At 37.0% G+C, this 22,042-nt stretch overlaps 1 protein-coding gene across 3 annotated transcripts; it reads left to right on the top strand.

Moving 5' to 3' along the window:
- Window positions 1–1,995: 1,995 nt before the first annotated feature.
- Window positions 1,996–20,777, top strand: LOC139747623 (uncharacterized). 3 transcript variants are annotated; one of them, XM_071660107.1, is made up of 5 exons: window positions 1,996–2,128; window positions 6,373–6,557; window positions 8,849–9,022; window positions 9,745–10,123; window positions 12,081–20,777. In XM_071660107.1, the coding sequence occupies exons 1-5, from the start codon at window positions 2,072–2,074 to the stop codon at window positions 12,276–12,278; spliced, it is 993 nt and encodes a 330-aa protein (XP_071516208.1). In that variant the 5' UTR covers window positions 1,996–2,071; the 3' UTR covers window positions 12,279–20,777. The 3 variants fall into 3 exon arrangements, with proteins under 3 accessions (XP_071516208.1, XP_071516210.1, XP_071516207.1); XM_071660109.1 differs by having other exon boundaries at window positions 1,998–2,122; XM_071660106.1 differs by lacking the exon at window positions 1,996–2,128 and adding an exon at window positions 4,644–4,949.
- Window positions 20,778–22,042: the final 1,265 nt, after the last annotated feature.

Below are 22,042 nucleotides of genomic sequence, written 5' to 3' on the forward strand. Positions count from 1 at the left end.
CTATATGTAATACTTTCATTTTCAGGTCACAGTTTTACTGAATATGTGAATGAACATTGAAATCATTAGTAAATGTACTGCTTAAACATTGAAATCATAACTAAATGTACTGCTGTCCTGCTTTCAATTTTCTACTATTTTCAAAAGACTGTGTGGCATGAGTAGTAATGTTTGCAAAAATGTTATGGTGTATCAATCATCAAAGTTTCATCACTATTAGTATATATACAGCAGAGCATCTTACATATGGCATTCTCAGGATCTAGCAATTTCTTTTCTTTTTTACTTTGTTGTTTTTGGAAACTTAGGCTGATCAAAACTATCCTCTGCAGAACAGCACTCATAATTAGTATCTTGCTATAACTTAGCTTACAAATTAGGGAACCAATTCATTTACTGGAAGGATAAAACTTGTTAATAGTAGAATTTTGAATTTCTAACAACCACCACTTTTTTGTCCTGACACTGAATGATTGCTTTATTGAACATTGTAACTATGCTGTTTTAAATTTAATCTTCTTTAATTGTGACAAAGCAATTCTAAAACATTTAAGACGATCTGTTTCAAGCAACAAGCAAGAGTTGGGAGAGGCAAGACTGGGGATAATCAGTAGTGATATAATTACACATCTGTATAATAGAAGGAGGGAGTTTTACAATTGTATGGCCAAATTTCTTTGATTTTCTTTACCATCAAGTAGTTTTATAGAAACATTTGTGTATTATTGGCAGTCACAGTTTTGTCATTCTATTCCAATCATGCACCAACCTACATTACAATGGTACTGCTTTTAATACTTTCCAAAAAGCTTCTTATGACCTTTACTTACTCTGTAAGTGTACCCAATGAAGAAATAGTAATCCTAACCCATTATCAGAATGCTCCTCTGACATATATCATTTCCTTCCTTAATCCAGATTTTCTGTTCACTGAAGGAGCCTACTCCCTCTCCCCGTCTGTAGATCTAGCTACTTAATCAACCTCTGATATGGAACTGTGTCAGGCTATTGGGTAGTCCATCAATTTCCTTGATTTAAGAGGGAACTCGCCCTGTCACAGACGTCAGCATGACTTTTCCCTGAATATGTGATGTGTCCCAGTTAGATAGTATCTCTCTAGCAAGTAGTAATCAATCTGCTTCTGATTATGTTCTCCAGAATTTAACTTTTGACACTTGGTAAGGAGAATGGTCTTTAGTTCAATGTTATTTCCTAAATATTTTTCTTTGAAATTGGCACTACTTTTGTCCTCATCCATTCTTAGAAGTATTCCTAGTAACCTAACCTGCACCTTTGCATATATAGGATTACTACCTCAGGACGGTGAGCCTGATAAAGGTCGTTTTGATGGCCTGATTATGTCATTTCTGACAGTTTTTACACCTTTCAAGACTTGCTAGTGGTGGGGTAATAGTGTTCACTTTGAAAACACTTTTTAAATCATTTTGCTCATATATTTCCCGCTCATCCTCAAGACATTTTCCCTTTAAAAACTTTATCCGTATTAGCTATCTCAGATGAACGCAAGGAAAACTTTTGGATGGTCTTTCACCTTGCCCACAATACTCTTTTCAAAGTTTCTCATATCTATATCTCATCCCAAGTACATCTCAGAGATCTTTCCTTTTACGGAATTTTTAATTTATCGATGTCTCTTTCCTTCAAAGCACACACACACACACACACACACACACACACACATACATCATTTCCTGATTCTGAAAGTAGTACGGACGGACATATGTAGGAGGCAATAGAAAATGGGTGCTGGGGTACCTTTCAAGAAAGGGGTCGTGTTGTGAGGGTCTCACACCAGGACATTGTACTTTGACAACAGTAAAGACTATATTATTGGAATTTTAATAATTTTTTCAAAACATGACCAATTAATGAAATTTTCTGAGGCAAAAGTACGAGCATTTGTTTCGGAACCAAGTTGCCCAAGCGGTCGCAAGGTGGCTCTCGCTTACTAGGTCTTCAGTAATCACACGAACACCGTCGTGTGAAGTATATTGGTGATTACAGCACTTTGTGACCGGCGTTCGCGTTAGTTATCGCCAGAAATCTCTGGATGTCAAGGAAGGATCTTAGCATGGCTTCGTTTTACCCAAACCTTTCAATGGTACAGGTCTGTCAGGGGCATATCTAGGGGAAATAGCACCTATGGATAGCACTGGCTTGCTTAAAAATGTACATAGAATGGATGTATATGAAAATATATACAGTGTAATCATAAACTGTTGAAGAGTTAGGCCAAGACTTATTTGATCAAAATTGTTTAGTCCTCTTAATGACACGTCACTTGTTAAATGGAGTCAATTTAAAAATATTTCTCTGCATCATCTTTACTAAATATCTATCGGCAATTGAGAGCATTTAAGTGGCGCCCGGGGCACCTGCCATACCGTAGATAGGCCATCGAAATCTGTGAAAATCATTACATTTTGTGATGGTAATTCGTGTATCTATTTTAATGTTTAAGAAGATTTTCATATACCGAAGTTGATGGGTATTCTTATAGACTGTTAAAAAGGTTTTGGGTTTAGTGATTAAGTAGAAAAAACTTGAATTTTATTAGTGGTATGAAACCTGTTCCCAGGTTGGTAAGGTACGAATGGTCATAACAACTCGATTTGGTGATAATAAATAGCATTTGCCCCTGACTTCGCTAGTAAGTCTTGTTTCCAGTAATTCATTTTTCCCAGATAATCTTCAACAGTTCTCAAGGATCTATAGGCCTCAGAACGTATTCTTGAATTCTTTAGATTTATACCAGTCCAATTTTGTACCACGGGTCTAATATCATGCGAGCAGTTCAGATTTTATAGCTTATGATCTTGCTTGTTTGGCCTATATTGTTCACAAGTGTGGGTCCCACACAATTGCCTGTTACCTTAACATACATACAAGATAAAATGTTTTGCAAACAATTACAATTATGAAGCCTTCTCTAGAAAGACAGGAAAATATTATATAAATATTATTAAAAAATATATATATATATATATATATATATATATATATATATATATATATATATATTTTTTTTTTTTTTTTTTTTTTTTTTCTTTCATACTATTCGCCATTTCCCGCGATAGCGAGGTAGCGTGAAGAACAGAGGACTGGGCCTTTGAGGGAATACCCTCACCTGGCCCCCTTCTCTGTTCCTTCTTTTGGAAAATTAAAAAAAAAAAAAAGAAAGGAAAGCTTACATTTATTGTGGTTTCTGAAGATTTAATCTTTTCGCAGCTCAATAGATGGTGTTAGTGTCGTTACCCGTACTTTGGTGATGTATTTTTAATCGCTGGTCTCTCGTCTTTCTGGGTAATCTTTGTTTCAACAATATATTTTTACATTTTTGTTAATCCTGTTATATTGAATTTACTTAAAAGTTGGCTCTCTGTTTCATTACTATTAATTGTCCAGTAAATTCTAGATGCAGAGAAATTCAGCGTTGCCTAAAAAGGGCTTGCGACGAAATTACTGCTATGTCGATGATTGACGATACCTTTTCTTTGGTAGTCTTTTGTTCTTTTTCCTCTACTCTCTCATAATCTGAAGTCCGCTGTCACTTGTATTTATGAATATTCTGAAATCAGACGTCAGGGGAAGTTATAACATTCTTTCGATGAAGATAAGAAACTAACTTACGAAGCAATTTGATGGACTTTGTAGCAGGCTTAGGCGATTTTGGGAAGAATGAAAGTTCTTGGGTTCTGAGATAAAAAGTGCAAGTTATTTGGCACGCACGAAAAAAAAGAAAGAATGTAGAGCCATTAACTTGTGGGTTTGATATTGGTGCTGGCATGTTTCTTCTTGATTATCGTTCAAAGATATACCAAAGGGAACTTGGTGGAGTTAAGAACCTGGAGCAGGTAAGACAGTAGATGATGGAACAGGGCTGGAAGCAAGGCTCGTGTGTATGGCTACGAGAAGGAGGATATTTAGGGTGATCTGAAAAGCGATGTAGTTGGGAGAGCCATCGTCAACGCTGAGGTCAGTATTAGAATTGTTGAAGTACTTTCATGGAGCAGTTTTATTTCTCAGGGCATTGATAAAAGGACGAAGAAGCTCAAGGATCCCATCTTAAATCCCTTATATATATTGGCTTAGTTTCAGCCTTTTGGGATCTAATGGTGGGGGTTTGAATTTGGAGGTGGAAATGACCACTTCGGAAGCGAATGATATCACGAAGACGACGTTTTTTGATTAACTTGGATGCAACTATCTCTGGCTTCTTGATCACTCAGCCTTGTTGAAGTATTTGTTAACTCATTGGCTAATAACTGGGGTTGTGTGTGAATGAGGTAAGAATGTGTGGCCTTGATTCACGTATACATGATAATAGAGATGAGGATAATAGATTTACAATGAAATAAAATTTGTGTGTATATATATATTGAAGGAAATCAAGGAAAGTTAAAAGAAAAAAGTTACTGGTAAATACTATGCATACGGTTTTTTATCTGCCAACTCTGTAATACTGAATAACCTAATTTGTATTAAAAGTGATGCGAAATTATCTTGTGCCATGGCCCTACACAAGGATAAGATTACGCTCGTTCAAGGGCACGATCAGCTGGTTCTTCAATAAACAAACTCACTTTAGTTAGGTTTATCTTTCGCGATTCCTGACCGATACTGTCTGTCCCCAACTTATTAGCCACTTCTTTATAATTCATTTGAATATAAGTATATGTAGGGAGTTCAGGTACTTTATGATGGAAAAAGATTGTCAAGTCATCATTAATGATTATGTGTTTTCCTCCGTTAAAACCACATTGTTTGGGCAGGAGCAAGAGAGGATCTCGCCACCCTATGTCGCTCCTGAACAGCATTCCAGTGTTGTAAAAGGTTTCAGAGAACATCTGTGCAGACTATCGATCCCTGAATGTTGTCGTAAATATGGGTTGGGAGTGTTGGGAATGGACAATTCTCCCTTAAATCAGGCAAGTAAATCATCCTAAAACCATGTCGTTAATGATAATGAGGATATTGTTAGGGTGAGAGAAAGGCCTCTGTTTACTCCGGAGCTGCAGCGAGGCGGTGGGTTGTGCATACGTCTGTAGTTATGGGAGTCATAAACACACTATTGTAACCATGAGTTACACATATCTGCTTTACCTATTTATTGCTAGTGTGGTGTCAACGTGGCCAGCAAGCAAGTCACAAAGCTTTTTTTTTGTCAGGTGATCAGTGGGTTTTGTGATCGGTAAGTTGATATTCTCCATTTTCAAGGGAAGCTTTACCGACAGACTTTTTGGAATTAGAATTAGAATGATACTTTAAAGTATCTAAATATCTGAAAAAGAAATTACAGCTAATGGCTACTACTGAATAGGTAGTATTTTCTGGTGACATGTATTTTACCATTACTTTGAAGGTTATGCTGGGAAGAACGTTTCACTTGAGCTGATTATGTATTAATAGTATTTGTTGAAATGTTATGTTAAGGCATGTATTTCTCTGGGAGTTATATCTTGAAAAGACAGAAAAGCTTTTATTACAAAAGGTATACTTGGAAGTAGGTAAAATGATATTGTTACAGATAAATACAACTTTAGGTCAGATGCACTGGAACCTGCAACACTTTAACCAGGGTTAGCTTTAAAATCAGTGGTAAAATTTTGGTTTAGTGTTGCACGATTGTTAATGTATGGATTTGGAAGAAATGTATACTAATGGAATCCTTACATTTAGTATCAGTGATAAAGATTAGCACTGCATGTTTTGGAATGCTGTGTTTTTATCCTGCATTAATAACGATGTGATGTGGATGGGATGCGAAGATCAGGGAAAGTGTGGGGGCTAAAGCTGGTGAAACTCGGAAATTAGCTGGCATATACTTTAATGATATGCTTTTAAAGGGTGTCTCACTGCTCATATAAAGGTGCATGTGTTACAGCAGTATGCATTTATGGGGCTGTTCTTTATCTAGAAGTTTTTGTAAGCTGCTTAAAGTTTGGTAATAAGATAGCAGTGAGACATGAGGATTTGATTTAATTTAATTTTGAATGTTTCAATGCTTGTCTTCCTCAGGAAAGTATGACACAGTAGTGTCTCTCACAGGGTTATAGACAGTTCTTTTAGATCAGGTTTCCAGTCACTGTGGCATGGCACTCCCTGATTAGTAAGTTCTTTTCATCTGTGTGGTCACATTCAACTAAGCACATGTATCAATGCTTACTTATTACCTTTTTGTCAGAATGTGCAGCACTCATTTGCTTAAAGTTTGCCTCCAGCTGGAATGAATTAGGCATCACTGTCTTCACAATTAATTAAAGTGATATATCAAAACTTAAATGATATCTAGCTCCATTGTTCCTTCATCAAGCATGTAGGAATAAATAAACTTGATATATATTGTATTAGGCACATCGGGAGCAGCGTCGTGCTGAGTCGTGCCGACGTGGCGGACGGTTGGAAGAAGCAGCGGAGTGTCATGGTCGGGCAGCTAAGTTGTTGATTGCATCTCTTGCTTTAACTTCTACTCCTTTGGCTCGACAGAGCATAACTCTACAACACAATTATCATCTCCGTCAACAGGAGCTCCTCAGGTAAAAACTTGTCATATTTTTGAAGTCAAGGTAGATATGGTAATCTTTTATTGATTATAGATCATATCACTGTTTTTATAGCAACATTCCAATTGTGCTATTAACTGTGTTGATACAGTATTATTTTGTTATCTGTAATCATAAAAGTGAAAATACATTATTGCATAGATGTATGTGTATTGTTTCTGTCTAGTACATAACCTCATGACCTTTTTCTCAGTGATCTTTGGGCTTCTTTAGCTCAAGGGCTGTGCTACACTCAGGAACAGGGACAGAATGAATTGGTTTGTTTGAAGGATAAGTTCCTTGATGAGACTGTGCTGTCTTTCATCATCTGATGAAATTACAGCCTCATCAAAAATATAGTAATATGAATATATATATATATATATATATATATATATATATATATATATATATATATATATATATATATATATATATACATGTATATATATTATTTATATTTATTTATTTTGCTTTGTCGCTGTCTCCCGCGTTTGCGAGGTAGCGCAAGGAAACAGACGAAAGAAACAGCCCAACCCACCCCCATACACATGTATATACATACACGTCCCCACACGCAAATATACATACCCATACATCTCAATGTACACATATATATACACACACAGACATATACATATATACACATGCACACAATTCACACTGTCTGTCTTTATTCATTCCTGTTGCCACCTCACCACATATGGAATAACATCCCCCTCCCTCCTCATGTGTGCGAGGTAGCACTAGGAAAAGACAACAAAGGCCCCATTCATTCACACTCAGTCTCTAGCTGTCATGCAATAATGCCCGAAACCACAGCTCCCTTTCCACATCCAGGCCCCACAGAACTTTCCATGGTTTACCCCAGACGCTTCACATGCCCTGGTTCAATCCATTGACAGCACGTCGACCCCGGTATACCACATTGATCCACTTCACTCTATTCCTTGCCCGCCTTTCACCCTCCTGCATGTTCAGGCCCCGATCACTCAAAATCTTTTTCACTCCATCTTTCCACCTCCAATTTGGTCTCCCACTTCTCCTCGTTCCCTCCACCTCTGACACATATATCCTCTTGGTCAATCTTTCCTCACTCATTCTCTCCATGTGCCCAAACCATTTCAAAACACCCTCTTCTGCTCTCTTAACCACACTCTTCTTATTTCCACACATCTCTCTTACCCTTACATTACTTACTCGATCAAACCGCCTCACACTACATATTGTCCTCAAACATCTCATTTCCAGCAAATCCACCCTCCTGCGCACAACTCTATCCATAGCCCACGCCTCGCAACCATACAACATTGTTGGAACCACTATTCCTTCAAACATACCCATTTTTGCTTTCGGAGTTAATGTTCTCAACTTCCACACATTCTTCAAGGCTCCCAGGATTTTCACCCCCTCCCCCACCCTATGATTCACTTCCGCTTCCATAGTTCCATCCGCTGCCAGATCCACTCCCAGATATCTAAAACACTTTACTTCCTCCAGTTTTTCTCCATTCAAACTTACCTCCCAATTGACTTGACCCTCAATCCTACTGTACCTAATAACCTTGCTCTTTTCACATTTACTCTTAACTTTCTTCTTTCACACACTTACCAAACTCAGTCACCAGCTTCTGCAGTTTCTCACATGAATCAGCCACCAGCGCTGTATCATCAGCGAACAACAACTGACTCACTTCCCAAGCTCTCTCATCCCCAACAGACTGCATACTTGCCCCTCTTTCCAAAACGCTTGCATTCACCTCCCTAACAACCCCATCCATAAACAAATTAAACAACCATGGAGACATCACACACCCCTGCCGCAAACCTACATTCACTGAGAACCAATCACTTTCCTCTCTTCCTACACATACACATGCCTTACATCCTCGATAAAAACTTTTCACTGCTTCTAACAACTTTCCTCCCACACCATAAATTCTTAGTACCTTCCACAGAGCATCTCTATCAACTCTATCATATGCCTTCTCCAGATCCATACATGCTACATACAAATCCATATATATATATATATATATATATATATATATATATATATATAAATATATATTACCATATTTCTCAACATATAAGATGCAGATTTTTTGTGAAAAAAGTCTCAAAGATCACTTTGCATCTTGTATGACACTGGTTTAGCTTTGTATTTTCCTAGACATTTCCTGCTAAGTAAGGGTGTATCTTACACATATCAGTGCATCTGGTGTGGCAGAAAATATAGTACTTCATTTCTAGTGTTCAAGGGATTCAGTTTTTGATTGCTTTCAGGTTCCGCAGCAAGCAACTTGAAAAATATGTCAAAGCTATGGAGAACCAGCGTTTGAAGATGGGGAGCGCAGGTGGCAGCAGTGGGGTAGGGTCAGGCTCTGGAAGTCGGGAACTGACCTCCAACTACCCACATGTTGGGAGAAAGGCCCAGGCTCTGTCAATAGAGATGATTAAGTTAGTAGGAATTGTTTATAAAGAATATTTTTATTGTGAACCTGTGGCAATTGCCATTCTTATGTCAAACATTTTTTTTATAGGTATGAGAGTTGATGCATCATTTCTTACACTAAAACTTGCAGTGTTGTAGAACTCATTTGGTTTAGGTGGGAGACTTTGGCTAGGCACCTTCAGTGCTCTGACGTGTTCATAATGATAAGAACTAAGCCAAAATGGTGGAACATTTAGACAAAGAGAACTCAGTGTTGTCCAAGAGAATTAAGTGTTATCCAAGAGAAAACACAACAGACTGAAAGAGAACAGCAATAACCAGTATGATAGTCTTATAGATTTGCAGATAAAAACTGAAAAAAACTTGGTCATATTTTCCCATAACTCCAAAGCTGCACTACACTCATTTTCATGTTTCATACGTTATTGATGTAGTGTCAGGAACAGAGGCAGAAAAAGGCCTCATTTGTTCAAATCCATTCATTAACTGTCATGTGTAATGCACTGAAACCACAGCCCCCTATACATAATCTGGCCCTATTGACCTTTTCATGGTTTTTCTTCTGTCTACTTCATATTCCTTGGTTCAGTCCATTGACAGCATGTTGCCCCTGCATACCAAATGGCTCCAGTTCACTCTATCCTGTGGATAACTTTTTATGTATATTACATACTTGTTTTTTGCATTTTCAGTGTACCTTATACAGTATGTCTGCCCTATATTTCAGGAATACTGAAAAATTTGATTCACTGCTTAGTCTTCTGATGCCAGAGGAAAGTCCCACTGAAGAGGGGAAAGGGCATGAAAGTAAACATAAAGAGAATGTACATGGAAATGAAGGGGAGATTGTCAGTAATATGAAGGACACATTAAAAGAAACAGAGGAAGCAGTAGTAAAAATTAAAGGAACTGCAACATCTACAGAGAAAGTAGCACAAGATGAGACAAAGACTAGAAAATTAAGTATTGGATATAAGAAGGAGAAGGATTTGCTGGTGATTGTCGAAGAACTCCGAACACTACGTGATCATCAAGCTGATCTCATAACTCAGCTGATGACAGATCTTTCCTCTACGGAAAAAGAAAACATCTTATTGAAGAACCAAGTAGGTACAGGTTTTGTTGTTTTTAGTGCTTGGAGATTTGGAAAAATTTTGTCTTCACATAAAGTTTTCATTTATTTAAAGTAAGGTGTAATGTTATTTCTTTCTTAAACAGTTTGGTTATTACAAAGCATTGTTTTTGATCCCTCAGTGCATCTATCTTGCAGTAAACTCCCCTGTGATTAATGTTTGTGTGTTATGGGGAGATAGTTCTGCACATGTGTTTCTTCACCTCTTAAGCTTGTATGTATTTACCAAGTCTTTACTCCCATTTGTGTAAGGACACATACGCCTCAGCCTAAGCCAGTTACCTGTTTATCAGCCAGCCCCAAGGAGAGGTTGAACACCTTGGTTGGATGTGTGTCAACTACTGTCCTCAGGATTTGAACCCAGTCCATGGTGACTCATGGTCAGTAATGCTAATTACTACACCATGGAAGCAGGTTCATGTGTCTTTCATTTTGATCAACTTTTATTGTTGGCTGCACAGAATTTGGGTTTCAGTCCTAATTACTCTGGTATCTTTCAAGAAGAAATGGGTTTAAAGAGATGTTTGGAATACTTAGGAATAGCTATAGGAAGAAATGCCTTTCAAAACTCCTGCATTTTTAGTGAATGCAAAGTCCTTAGCATCCTATATGGATGATAACCTGTTTCATGTTTTTTTTTTTTTTTTGTTCTTAGGTGATAGGAATTTTTTGATTGCACAGGGGTTGTACAAGTGGCTTGCATTCAACTAATCGATACTTTTTCTTGATGCAAATTTTAACTACTGTATTTACCACCCAAATTGGAAACATTATGCTTTTCTAATTTTGTTACATGGCCAACCAAGAATGTTTAATTAGCCACTCTTTTATACCTTAACATTGTAAGACAAAAGCTGGATATCTGAGCAGCATGGGGGTAAGTAGTTCCACTCTGGCATCATTAGCTAGTGATATGCAAAAATCAGTCCTTCTCAGCTAGCATAAGAAGCCAGATGCTCCAAATACCCAGCTTGCAATATTGCAAAGTATCATTTTTCTTTTTCTAGGTTAACTTTTTTGTAACACCTTCCTTCATGATCCAAGCTGAACCTTAGCCAGGTGTTAACTGAATTTTTTTCATACTTGTTTGCATTTCCCACCTCAGTGAGTGAGCACCAGGAACAGATGAACATTTGCCCACATTTCTCCAGTTGTCTTGTGTAATACAATGAAAGTGGACTACACCTTCCACAGCCATGCTCTCCTGACTATTCCATGTTTCCATAAAACAACCATATCAGCAAACCCTGGTCAGCTTTCTTACTTTGACTGAACCTGCTACTATGCCTCATTCTTAAATGCCATTTTTTAAGCAGTCAACCTGCCTAACACTACATATTGTCCACAAGTACTTCATTTCTGACATGTGCATCTCTTTATCTTTCTTGCATTTAGGGTCCAAGGTCACATACAACACTTCTGGGACTCCTGAACCATCAGGAATACCCATCTTTGCCATGACAAACACTGACCTCTCCATGCTTATGTTCCTTAGTACACATGGGACCTTAGTCCTCACATCCACACTATGATTCACTTTTGCTCCCATGAATCCATCTGCTGCCATGTGCTGTCCTAGGTATCTAAAGCACTCCACTTCATGCATGCCCATATCATTCAAACTGGGACTCAAGCCTACTTGTTTTCCCTCTTGTTATACCTTAATTCATTACTTTTGTTATTACATTTGTTCTCTTTATCTCTCTGCTTTTCATTTCACACACTATCCTAAGGTCAGACATCAATTTCTGGAGTTTCTCATGTCTGCTACCAAAGCTATGTCATTAGGAAACAGCAGTTATTTGGTAATATACTTTCTACTTCAGTGGATTGTTAATTATATACTGTGTGATACAATGTTCTACTTCAGTGTTTTACTTAGATTTTGTCACCTTATTCAAAATTGTATTAACTTCATGTATCTTTTATAGGTTCGGGAGTTGCAGACCAAGTGTGAGCATTATGAAAGTGAGAGGCGGCGGATGCGAGCTATGGCTGACTCAAGCTGCTCTCCTTTTGTTTTCTCACCACTGAGTGAGTTCTCTCCAGATCCCCCAAGTGTTCCTGACCTAGCACCTCTTGAAATGCCTCCTCTTGATTTTATGGATAATCTTGAAAAGGATTCTTAGTGAAGAATTATGCTCAGGAGAAACCCTCTTTATGTGAATGCGAGAATATGCAACATAATATTTCTTTTCTGGTAGACTACCTAATCATACCTCATGAAGAAATCATGTGAGTTGCATATTTTCATTCACTTAGGTATGTAAAAAAATTTTCAGCAGTATGCAGTATGTATATTTATGCTATGGTATTCTGATTGAAAGATTGGAATATCTCTTGTATCAAAGATATTAATCACATGAAATTATCAGCAAATCATTTACTGAATGTATGAGGTTGATTTGAAAGCTAAAAAGACATATATGAAGATTCTGAAAGCCAAAAAGATGGAAATTTTGGCATACAAAAAGTAGTATATATATTTACAAGCTGCTTAATGTTTAACAAATGTTGGATTTAAATTTTATTTTAGCATTGATGGTTTACTCCATATCAAAAGTAAGATAGCAGAGTGTAGGCAAGACAGATGAATGACTTTAAAATGATTTGTAGAATTTTGAAATTGGTAAGAACTGAATAGGTACAAAGAGAAACTTTAGGGATTTTGTTAATAAAGTAAGGAAGAAGGAATGTGTGGGTGATGCAACTTGATTATATTTAGGCAAGTATGTTTAGATTATATTTAAGTGAAAGAAATGCAATTATTGCTTTATTTGATGACCAAACCAATAAGCAGAGTTTTTCTTCAAAGGTTCCGATTATTGCTCTGGGATCTCTTACGCTTGAAGATGTGGTTGTGATCATGAAACAAAATGCCCTTGGGAAGCTTTTGCATATGTCATCCTGCTTTGATAGCAGAAAAGGTTGCAAAAAATGTAGATGTATATATAGATGTTTAGGTCAAAGAAACAATAGCAGATTATAGGGAAGCTCAAAAGTAGAAGACATGGAATTAAAGAGGCAAGAAAGATATAGATATTGATGAGTGTTTGGATATGATTTTCTTTGCTCACATCCCTGTGTGCTATCCAGTTCTTTCTACTGATGCATAAGATTAGAAATTAGTGGAAGTAAATTAATCTTATTACCATAGCAATGCCAGTTATTTATCTAAAATCATATTGCTTTACATTCACAATGTAAAAATACCATTGTTGTATTCCAGTACTAGGCTAGATTGTCATCTTCGTAGAGCCTGTCATTGTTTTGTGCATGAAGATGCCAACTTATGATTGTGGCTGATTATAATGAAGATTATTTGAGAGCAAGATGGAAGGATGGAATGAAAAAGATTTTGAGCATGAGAGAGGGTGAAAGGCATGCATGGAATAGAATGATTTGGAACAATGTGGCATACTAAGGTCAACGTGCTGTCAGTGGACTGAACCAGGGAATAAGAAATGTCCAGGGTAAAGGTTTGTGGGGCCTAGATATGGAGAGGGAGCTGTGGATCAGGTGCCTTACATGTGACAACTCGTGTATGGATGTAAGTGGATGTGGCCTTTTTCGTGTTTCTTGGCGCTACCTTGCTGACACGGGGGGGTGGCAATTATTAGGTGTTGGGAGAAGGGGAGAATGTATTTATCATTCTTTTTTCTGTGGGGCAGGGTGGTGTTGGATATGGATGATGGTGAGCAAGAATGGATATGTACATGTGTATATATGTGTATGTATAGGTATGTGTACATATATTTAAATGTATGTGTATGGGAAGGTCTGTGGGGGCTAGATGTGGATAGGGAGCTGTGGTTTTGGTGCATTACACATGGAAGGGTACTCCCTTTTTAGTCCCAGCTCCAGCTGAATTAATGATGACATGCCTTAATTTTGAAAATGCATTTTTTTTGTCATAAATGTTGGCCTTGATGTGAAAAGGTGACTCTTAGAATGGAAGCTAGCCTAAAACAGATGAGTCCACTAATGCTAATGCCCCTGAATAGTACTGGGAAATGGTTTTACTACAGTGAATTATAGTTTTAAGATTTCTAAAGTGTAATGTGATTTGATAATGCAAATCGCTATCACATTGGAAGGAGGAGATTATAATGATAAAAGGCTGTCAGTAGTTCATGGGTTGATGTTCCATAACCTTTTCCTTACTATCAGTTCACAAATATATAGTGAGGTATTGCAAGGAAACAGACGAAAGAATGGCCCAACCCACCCACATACACATGTATATACATACACGTCCACACACGCAAATATACATACCTATACATCTCAATGTGCACATATATATACACACGCAGACATATACATATATATACACACATGTACATAATTCATACTGTCTGCCTTTATTTATTCCCATCACCACCCCGCCACTCATGGAATAACAACCCCCTCCCCCCTCATGTGTGCGAGGTAGCGCTAGGAAAAGACAACAAAGGCCCCATTCGTTCACACTCAGTCTCTAGCTGTCATGTAATAATGCACCGAAACCACAGCTCCCTTTCCACATCCAGGCCCCACAGAACTTTCCATGGTTTACCCCAGACGCTTCACATGCCCTGGTTCAATCCATTGACAGCACGTCGACCCTGGTATACCACATCGTTCCAATTCACTCTATTCCTTGCATGCCTTACACCCTCCTGCATGTTCAGGCTCCGATCGCTCCAAATATTTTCACTCCATCCTTCCACCTTCAATTTGGTCTCCCACTTCTCCTTGTTCCCTCCACCTTTGATGCATGTATCCTCTTTGTCAAACTGGGATTTCTAGTCCTCCCTCCCATTAGCCGTCAGAGCTGGGATCCTGCAAAATTAATCACCATAAAAGGTGCATGAGTTTGAATGGAGAAAAACTGGAGGAAGTGAAGTGTTTTAGATATCTGGGAGTGGAGCTGGCAGCGGATGGAACCATGGAAGCGGAAGTGGATCATAGGGTGGGGGAGGGGGCGAAAATCCTGGGAGCCTTGAAGAATGTGTGGAAGTCGAGAACATTATCTCGGAAAGCAAAAATGGGTATGTTTGAAGGAATAGTGGTTCCAACAATGTTGTATGGTTGCGAGGCGTGGGCTATGGATAGAGTTGTGCGCAGGAGGATGGATGTGCTGGAAATGAGATGTTTGAGGACAATGTGTGGTGTGAGGTGGTTTGATCGAGTAAGTAACGTAAGGGTAAGAGAGATGTGTGGAAATAAAAAGAGCGTGGTTGAGAGAGCAGAAGAGGGTGTTTTGAAATGGTTTGGGCACATGGAGAGAAGGAGTGAGGAAAGATTGACCAAGAGGATATATGTGTCGGAGGTGGAGGGAACGAGGAGAAGAGGGAGACCAAATTGGAGGTGGAAAGATGGAGTGAAAAAGATTTTGTGTGATCGGGGCCTGAACATGCAGGAGGGTGAAAGGAGGGCAAGGAATAGAGTGAATTGGAGCGATGTGGTATACCGGGGCTGACATGCTGTCAGTGGATTGAATCAAGGCATGTGAAGCGTCTGGGGTAAACCATGGAAAGCTGTGTAGGTATGTATATTTGCGTGTGTGGACGTATGTATATACATGTGTATGGGGGTGGGTTGGGCCATTTCTTTCGTCTGTTTCCTTGCGCTACCTCGCAAACGCGGGAGACAGCGACAAAAAAAAAAAAAAAAAAGGGTGCATGCGTGTATCTGCTTCAACCATCCCATGTAAATGGGAGTAGAGACTGTTCTCAGATGATGATAGAAAAATTGAAAGATAATATGGACTTTTGCAGTGTACTTTTACCTATGGTGGTGTACCTCTTAATCTCACTATAGTGAACAGTACCAAATGATTGAATGTTGCTATCACACATGTATTGTCTTATTATCTGCTTCCAAAGTGGATAGTGGCTGTGTTGATGATAAGGTGTACTGCTGCTTCCTGAAAATCTTAATGATTTTCAAGTATCAGGCCTTCCACTCTGTTCTTTGACTTTACAAAACTTTCACTAAAACTCAGTCCCCAGGAAACTTTAGCATTGAACTAACTAAAAGTCAGATGATACAAGGCAGCATCCTCACTGCTTTTTACACGTACAAAATCTTGAAAAATGCTTGCAAAACCTTCCATGGTGATGTCTGAGTTTGAACTTGATGTTTTGGCAGTGTTTGTTGAATATTAGTGACATATCTTTTTTTTTATATGAAAACTGAAGAAGGCTTTGAGATGTTCAGATTACTAATTAACTGTAAAGTATAGGCTAACGTGGTTATGTGTTTAGCATTGCTGACAATGAGTTATGCATGGGCTATACTCAAGTTTGAATCCTGAGGAGGGCAGTCTTGTCATATTGTTGGTCTTTGTACACTACTGCGTCAAGCAGAGTTCTGCTGTACTCGCATCTCTTGAATTTTAACACTATGATCATTCCATTTGGTATTGAGGTTGCGTATAAATAAGTTGTTCAATATTATTTCCATAGTGATTTCATTTGCATACTATGTACGTAATAGGCTTATTTAAGCATAATATGTAATGGTGCTGGTGGCAGAAGGGGTTCCTCATTTTATGTTGGTATTTTTTTTATCTTCATACGTGGCACACAAGAGCCTTGAAAGTTATATTTTCAAGATTCAGTATATCATGTATGCCCTTTTCCACTCTCAACAAGGTGGTACATGTTAAAACCTTGCCCAGGCAGTTTAGATTATGATCATAACCTTAACATTTAGCAATGGAGATCCACAAAAACACTTGAAATATCTCAGTAAAATCATATGTGCTTGTGAAATATCTCAGAAAAATCATATGTGCTAGTTTGGAGGTGGTGTCAGTAAAGTAGGTACTGTGTTCTTGTAGTAAGACCTCAAAATGTGGGAAAGGAAGGGTTGCCTCAGCAAGTATAGTCAAGGGGGGGGGGGGGGGGAAATAGAAGTAAGGAAAAATGAAAAGACATACAGGAAGGAGAAGCAATACATTGCTGAGAAATGGAAAGACCGTTGTTTAAAGTATATCATAGAGTGTAAGAGAATGTGGCAGACTTTCAGTGGTGCCATAGCGAGAATGTGGCCAAAGGAAAGCATCTTCAGTGGGAAAGAGGACAAGCTGTTAATTCTCTCTGAGTAGTGCTTCCATGGGTGACCAAGGCCAACTGGTGTTCTAAATAGTGTCAACTAACATTATATGGACCTTTAATTTAGTATTTTATATAATGAACAGTGAAGTTGGTATTACATAGAGCCTTTCACAGTCTTGGAGCCTGGTTTGATATCCTGTGAGGTGCATGGTTGGCAGGGCATTTATTTTCATGATTTGTATGAAAATGGGCATATGTCTGAAGACACTGGACTACAGGTCTTTTTTACCATGGAGGATAACTTAGTATGATAGTAGAAGATAGCAAAAAATTTATTGATTTTTTATGACTTAATCTAGTAATTTTGAAACATCCTTGGCAAAACATTCAACATAATATCTCACATTTTTACACTCATATTTGTTTTCCTCTTTTTACATTACTATAGAAATTTCTTGTGCGGTATGATAGTTTTCTTTGTAAGGCTTAAGTCATTCAGGTTTTTCCAATGAGTAAAAAAGGTACTACAATTTATGAGGTTTTGAAAACTTTGTTTTATGCAGGCTGGTTATATTATATAGTAGGTGCATTTTTAAAAAGTAAAGCAATTAATCACTTAAAATGCTTTGCGTCTCTGAGATTTACGCTGATTTTTTAAGTAATATTTAAGAAAATTCCTTGCATGAACAAGTTCAATTTTAAGTTTGAGAGGCTTTGTACAACAATTGTGCTTTGATATAATGCTCAGCGGCAAATATAAGCAAACTATTTTTATGAATTTTTCTTTCGTAGGGTTGGGTATTAGTACAATAAAGTATTAGGTCATGTTTTGAATATTGTTGTTGATCTGTTGTTATCCAGTACAGTGTAAATGTACCAGCTAATCTTAAGATGCTTTAGGTAATATGATAACTAGCTTTAGATACTTGATGAGCCAGGAATCTTGTTACTGGGAATAGATGCAATACTGATTTCTTTTATTTTCACTTGCACATGAACTGGATATGAAAACTAGGATTCAGAAGCAATTGTAGTTAACATGCATTATGAGTTTTTATATCTCCAATGTTTTATTGAATCTGGTGAGCAGTGTACAAATATTAGACATCATAAGCAGTAGTTAAGGCTTTAAGCATAAGGAGAAGTGATAGTTTTATATTGACAAAACCAATGGTTTCATAGTATTTTCTTCCTAAGACTAGTTTATTATTACTGGATTAGCCTTGTTTTCATGTGCAAATGGTGACTAAAAGCCTTGGCATAGTTTCTGATGATGGCAGCTGTTCATTGGTTTACTAAGTGACATCTCTATGTATTTCAGATCAGTATCAGATTCTGTATCATCTTAGTACTGGCCATCAGTATTGAGAACATATCCACAATTTTCTTCAGATATATAGATTACTGTATAGTTTTTCATGGTTTCATGGTGGTAATTCCTTTCAGTTTGCTCACTAATTTTAATCTTTATTATTGATATTATCATCATATTTGCATTTCTGGTTTATGGGTAGCTTCCTGATCATCTGTTCACTGAAACTGGGAAAAACTAGTAAAATTCAGGCTGGTCATTTATGAAATGACTGCTGCATTTGCTGCTTTGATGGTGCTGCCTGTTGTTAATGAAGACCACAAGCAAATCCTAGCAGGTAGGTTTCCCAACAGGTTTTCTTTTGTTTACTGCATTCTGCTAGTCTGCCTATTCTGTATGCAGATTTTTCTTGAAGCGATTCTGTGTGTGAATGTATTCGTGTATGTTTTTGTGAATGGGAAGGAAAAATGATGAATTACCTCTCTTTGCAGTTGTGTTGTGGGGCTCCATTTCTTAACCTCATATTTGGCATGGCACATAACTGTAAATAATAAGTTGAACTCGTACTTCTATCAAATAGAATTGCATTAATTCATATATGGTTCATTTTTCTTTTCTTTGAACCTACAAGGAAGATCATGTGCTTTCTGGGTAACTAAAGGTATTTTAAACTGCCAAAGTTGGGTGAAAAATCAGTAATTGCATTAGTTTTGATATGACATTGTTTTTAGCAGATTAGTTGTACATACTTTTACTTTTGCAAAACATAATTTATAGATATGACAGAAATATATTCCTGTATCCATTGTATGGTGGTGCTTGTTTACATATTTTGGCTACCATCAAAGTTCTGAGGACTTATTAGCATTGACCAAAACATTTTGTGGTAAATTCTTGCCTGGTCCGGAAATTATGTACACAATGATGTTGACAGTAGCTAGTACTAAGGAGTAAGAATGTGGGAAGAGTATGGGATGTGACTGGTAATATTCACAAGAGACAAAATGGAATAATGGAAGATGTTAAATGTAGAATTTGAGGAAAAAATGGCATAGAAAATTGAATTTGTAATATTTGAAGGGCAATGTGGGATCTAAAGTATGTGTGAGCGTAAATGTAGCCAAAGTAATGAATGCTCAGAGGGAGAAAGAATGCTTCTTCTGTGGTAGTGCTTCCATGGACAGCAAAGTCCAGATGAACCATTACAATAATTTATCTTTGAATTTTATATGCCTGTGCATTACATTTCTTTCATGTATTGTGTGCTTTCTTTCATGTGATTGAGCAACTGTAATATATGTTCAGTCATATTCCTCCCATTCTCATTTATGAGTTAAACGTTGCTCAGTTGTGTATGAATTTTTTTTATCTACCATTGAGACTTTCTTTTAGAGCACTGAACCTCATCAATAACTTTGACTTTTATGGTTGGAATATTTAGTGCATCCTGCTGCATTTTTCATACTTAGTAAAATGCAGTAGGTTTCTTTAGTGGATATCAGATTTGAACATGTGCTCATTACATATTTTTTTATTGGGTGTTACGAAGGGCCTGTGAATATCAAGACAGTAATTCACAGACATGTACAGTGACACGAAAATGTTAATTGTATTCACTTTAAACCCTACTTAAGAAAGAATGATGTTTTGCATTACAAAATATTTCCTATGTATAAGAATTGAATAAGATTAGAAATGATAGTATATTTTTATTATGAAATAGATTCTAGGTACTTTATTGTGTATGGTTGATGTATGGAAGTACAATTTAGCACTTGCAACCATATCAATTGCATGAATTATATGTAAATACCCAATTATTTCTGCAACTATATAATGCATAGGTATCTACAGTACAGTTAAGTGAATTTTACTTCAGGCGTTTCATCACTTGAATGTTGATGAGGGAGATGGTGACTATGGATTTGTGCTCATTGTAGCTGTGGTAGAAATTATCTTTATTGGGATCCAGGTCACCACTGCCAAGAGATGCATGCTTGAAGCATGATTAACTCAATACTGATGGATGTTTTTATGAAAGTGATTACTTTTTTTTTGTACGTTGGAGGCTCCTGTCAGAGACAAAGGTCTACATCAAAGCCAGGCTTTAATTGAAATGTAGAGAGGTTAATGAAAGGGGAAAAAGAAGAGACAAGGAAAGTATTTATGAATTTTGAGGGAAGTGAAAAACCTGTCTTTTAATATAGAATATCTTCATTTGTTTAGTAATGTTGGATAGTATTTAATCTCTTTGAGAAATTTTTTCTGCAGTGTCTTAAATCGAGTAAATTTCAATGGTAAAACCAAACTTTAGGAAAACTTATGGTGTTAATATGTGCCGTAGTATTATATGTTGCCTTCTGTTGGTTCTTATATAAATTACCACAGTTTTGTTGATTTTACTATTATGTTCCATCTTTATTGCTGCCTGATACTCTCATAGTAAATGTTTGGCTGTAGCATTTGATAAAGTTGTGCCAAGAGTTGACATAAATCTGTATGTAAATTCATGAAAGCTAGTCAAACTAATCTTAATTTGAGGCTGACTAACTGCTCACTGTGGATATTTCTAACCTTATCAGTAGAATTGGTTGTAGATTAATTTGTTCAGTTAATTTAATCATCAGCCAGTGGAATACAAAAAATAATAATAGATGAGTTCATTAATGTGCATGCAATATATTAGATTTTATTTTCTGCATGATAAGCCTTTTCATTACTTCATTATATTTTCCTTTATAGATTTAAGGAACATTATTTGAGCTTTGTTACAGTTCCATCTCATTTTATGATATATTTATTTGATCTCATTTTACATGTTTAAGTCAGAGGGCATTTTAATGGCAGTTTTATACAGTATTCCCTTTTTCTTCTGTGTCCAAGTTCATTGTTATCAAGAAGTGGAATTATTGGTCACAGTTTTAGAATCAGTTAATAATGAATAGTAATGGGAGTGTATCAAAACCACTGAGGAACATAGTGCATGTAAATATTAGTGTCTGCAAATATAGTATTTAAGCCCCATGATTTAGCTTGGGTTTGATGATATGTAAAGAAAATAAACTGAAAGGTATGCTAATAGATTGACTGGCAGTATGTACTAATATGAAGACCTTATGCATTATAAGAAAATTGTAATTTGCATTTAGATTAAAAAATATATCACTAGATACTGAGAAATGCCACTGAACAAAATGGAATGTAGGCTTAGGTCCAAATTCCATAATTAAGGCCATTTGTAATTGAGGTATTTGAATATTAGATTATCAGATTTTTTATGTATCTAGCAATATTATCAGAAATTATGGTTTTATAAATGAATCTATTGTTGTAATTATTGAGTATTTATGATAATACAAGTTGGGTTAATTAAAGGGTGGTTAAGATTTATTTGGTGCTTAACTTTTGAACATTAGGCAGACACTGACCAGGGAGTTATATAACTGGTACTGCCCGCCTGGGCATCTGGAGGGTTAGTGATGGCTGCATAGTAAACCAGCATGTCAGCTATTGTCAAATTGCACTCCTCTGACCC

The sequence above is a fragment of the Panulirus ornatus genome, chromosome 69 (assembly GCF_036320965.1).
Source record: "Panulirus ornatus isolate Po-2019 chromosome 69, ASM3632096v1, whole genome shotgun sequence".
Classification (NCBI taxonomy): domain Eukaryota; kingdom Metazoa; phylum Arthropoda; class Malacostraca; order Decapoda; family Palinuridae; genus Panulirus; species Panulirus ornatus.

Bases quoted from the DNA above. Each gene is read 5' to 3' on its own strand.
- LOC139747623 (XM_071660106.1), top strand. From the start codon at position 4,719: ATGATGGAAAAAGATTGTCAAGTCATCATTAATGATTATGTGTTTTCC. The intron at 9,023-9,744 runs GTTAGTAGGAAT...CCTATATTTCAG, and splicing joins CTGTCAATAGAGATGATTAA to GAATACTGAAAAATTTGATT. The intron at 10,124-12,080 runs GTAGGTACAGGT...TATCTTTTATAG, and splicing joins ACATCTTATTGAAGAACCAA to GTTCGGGAGTTGCAGACCAA.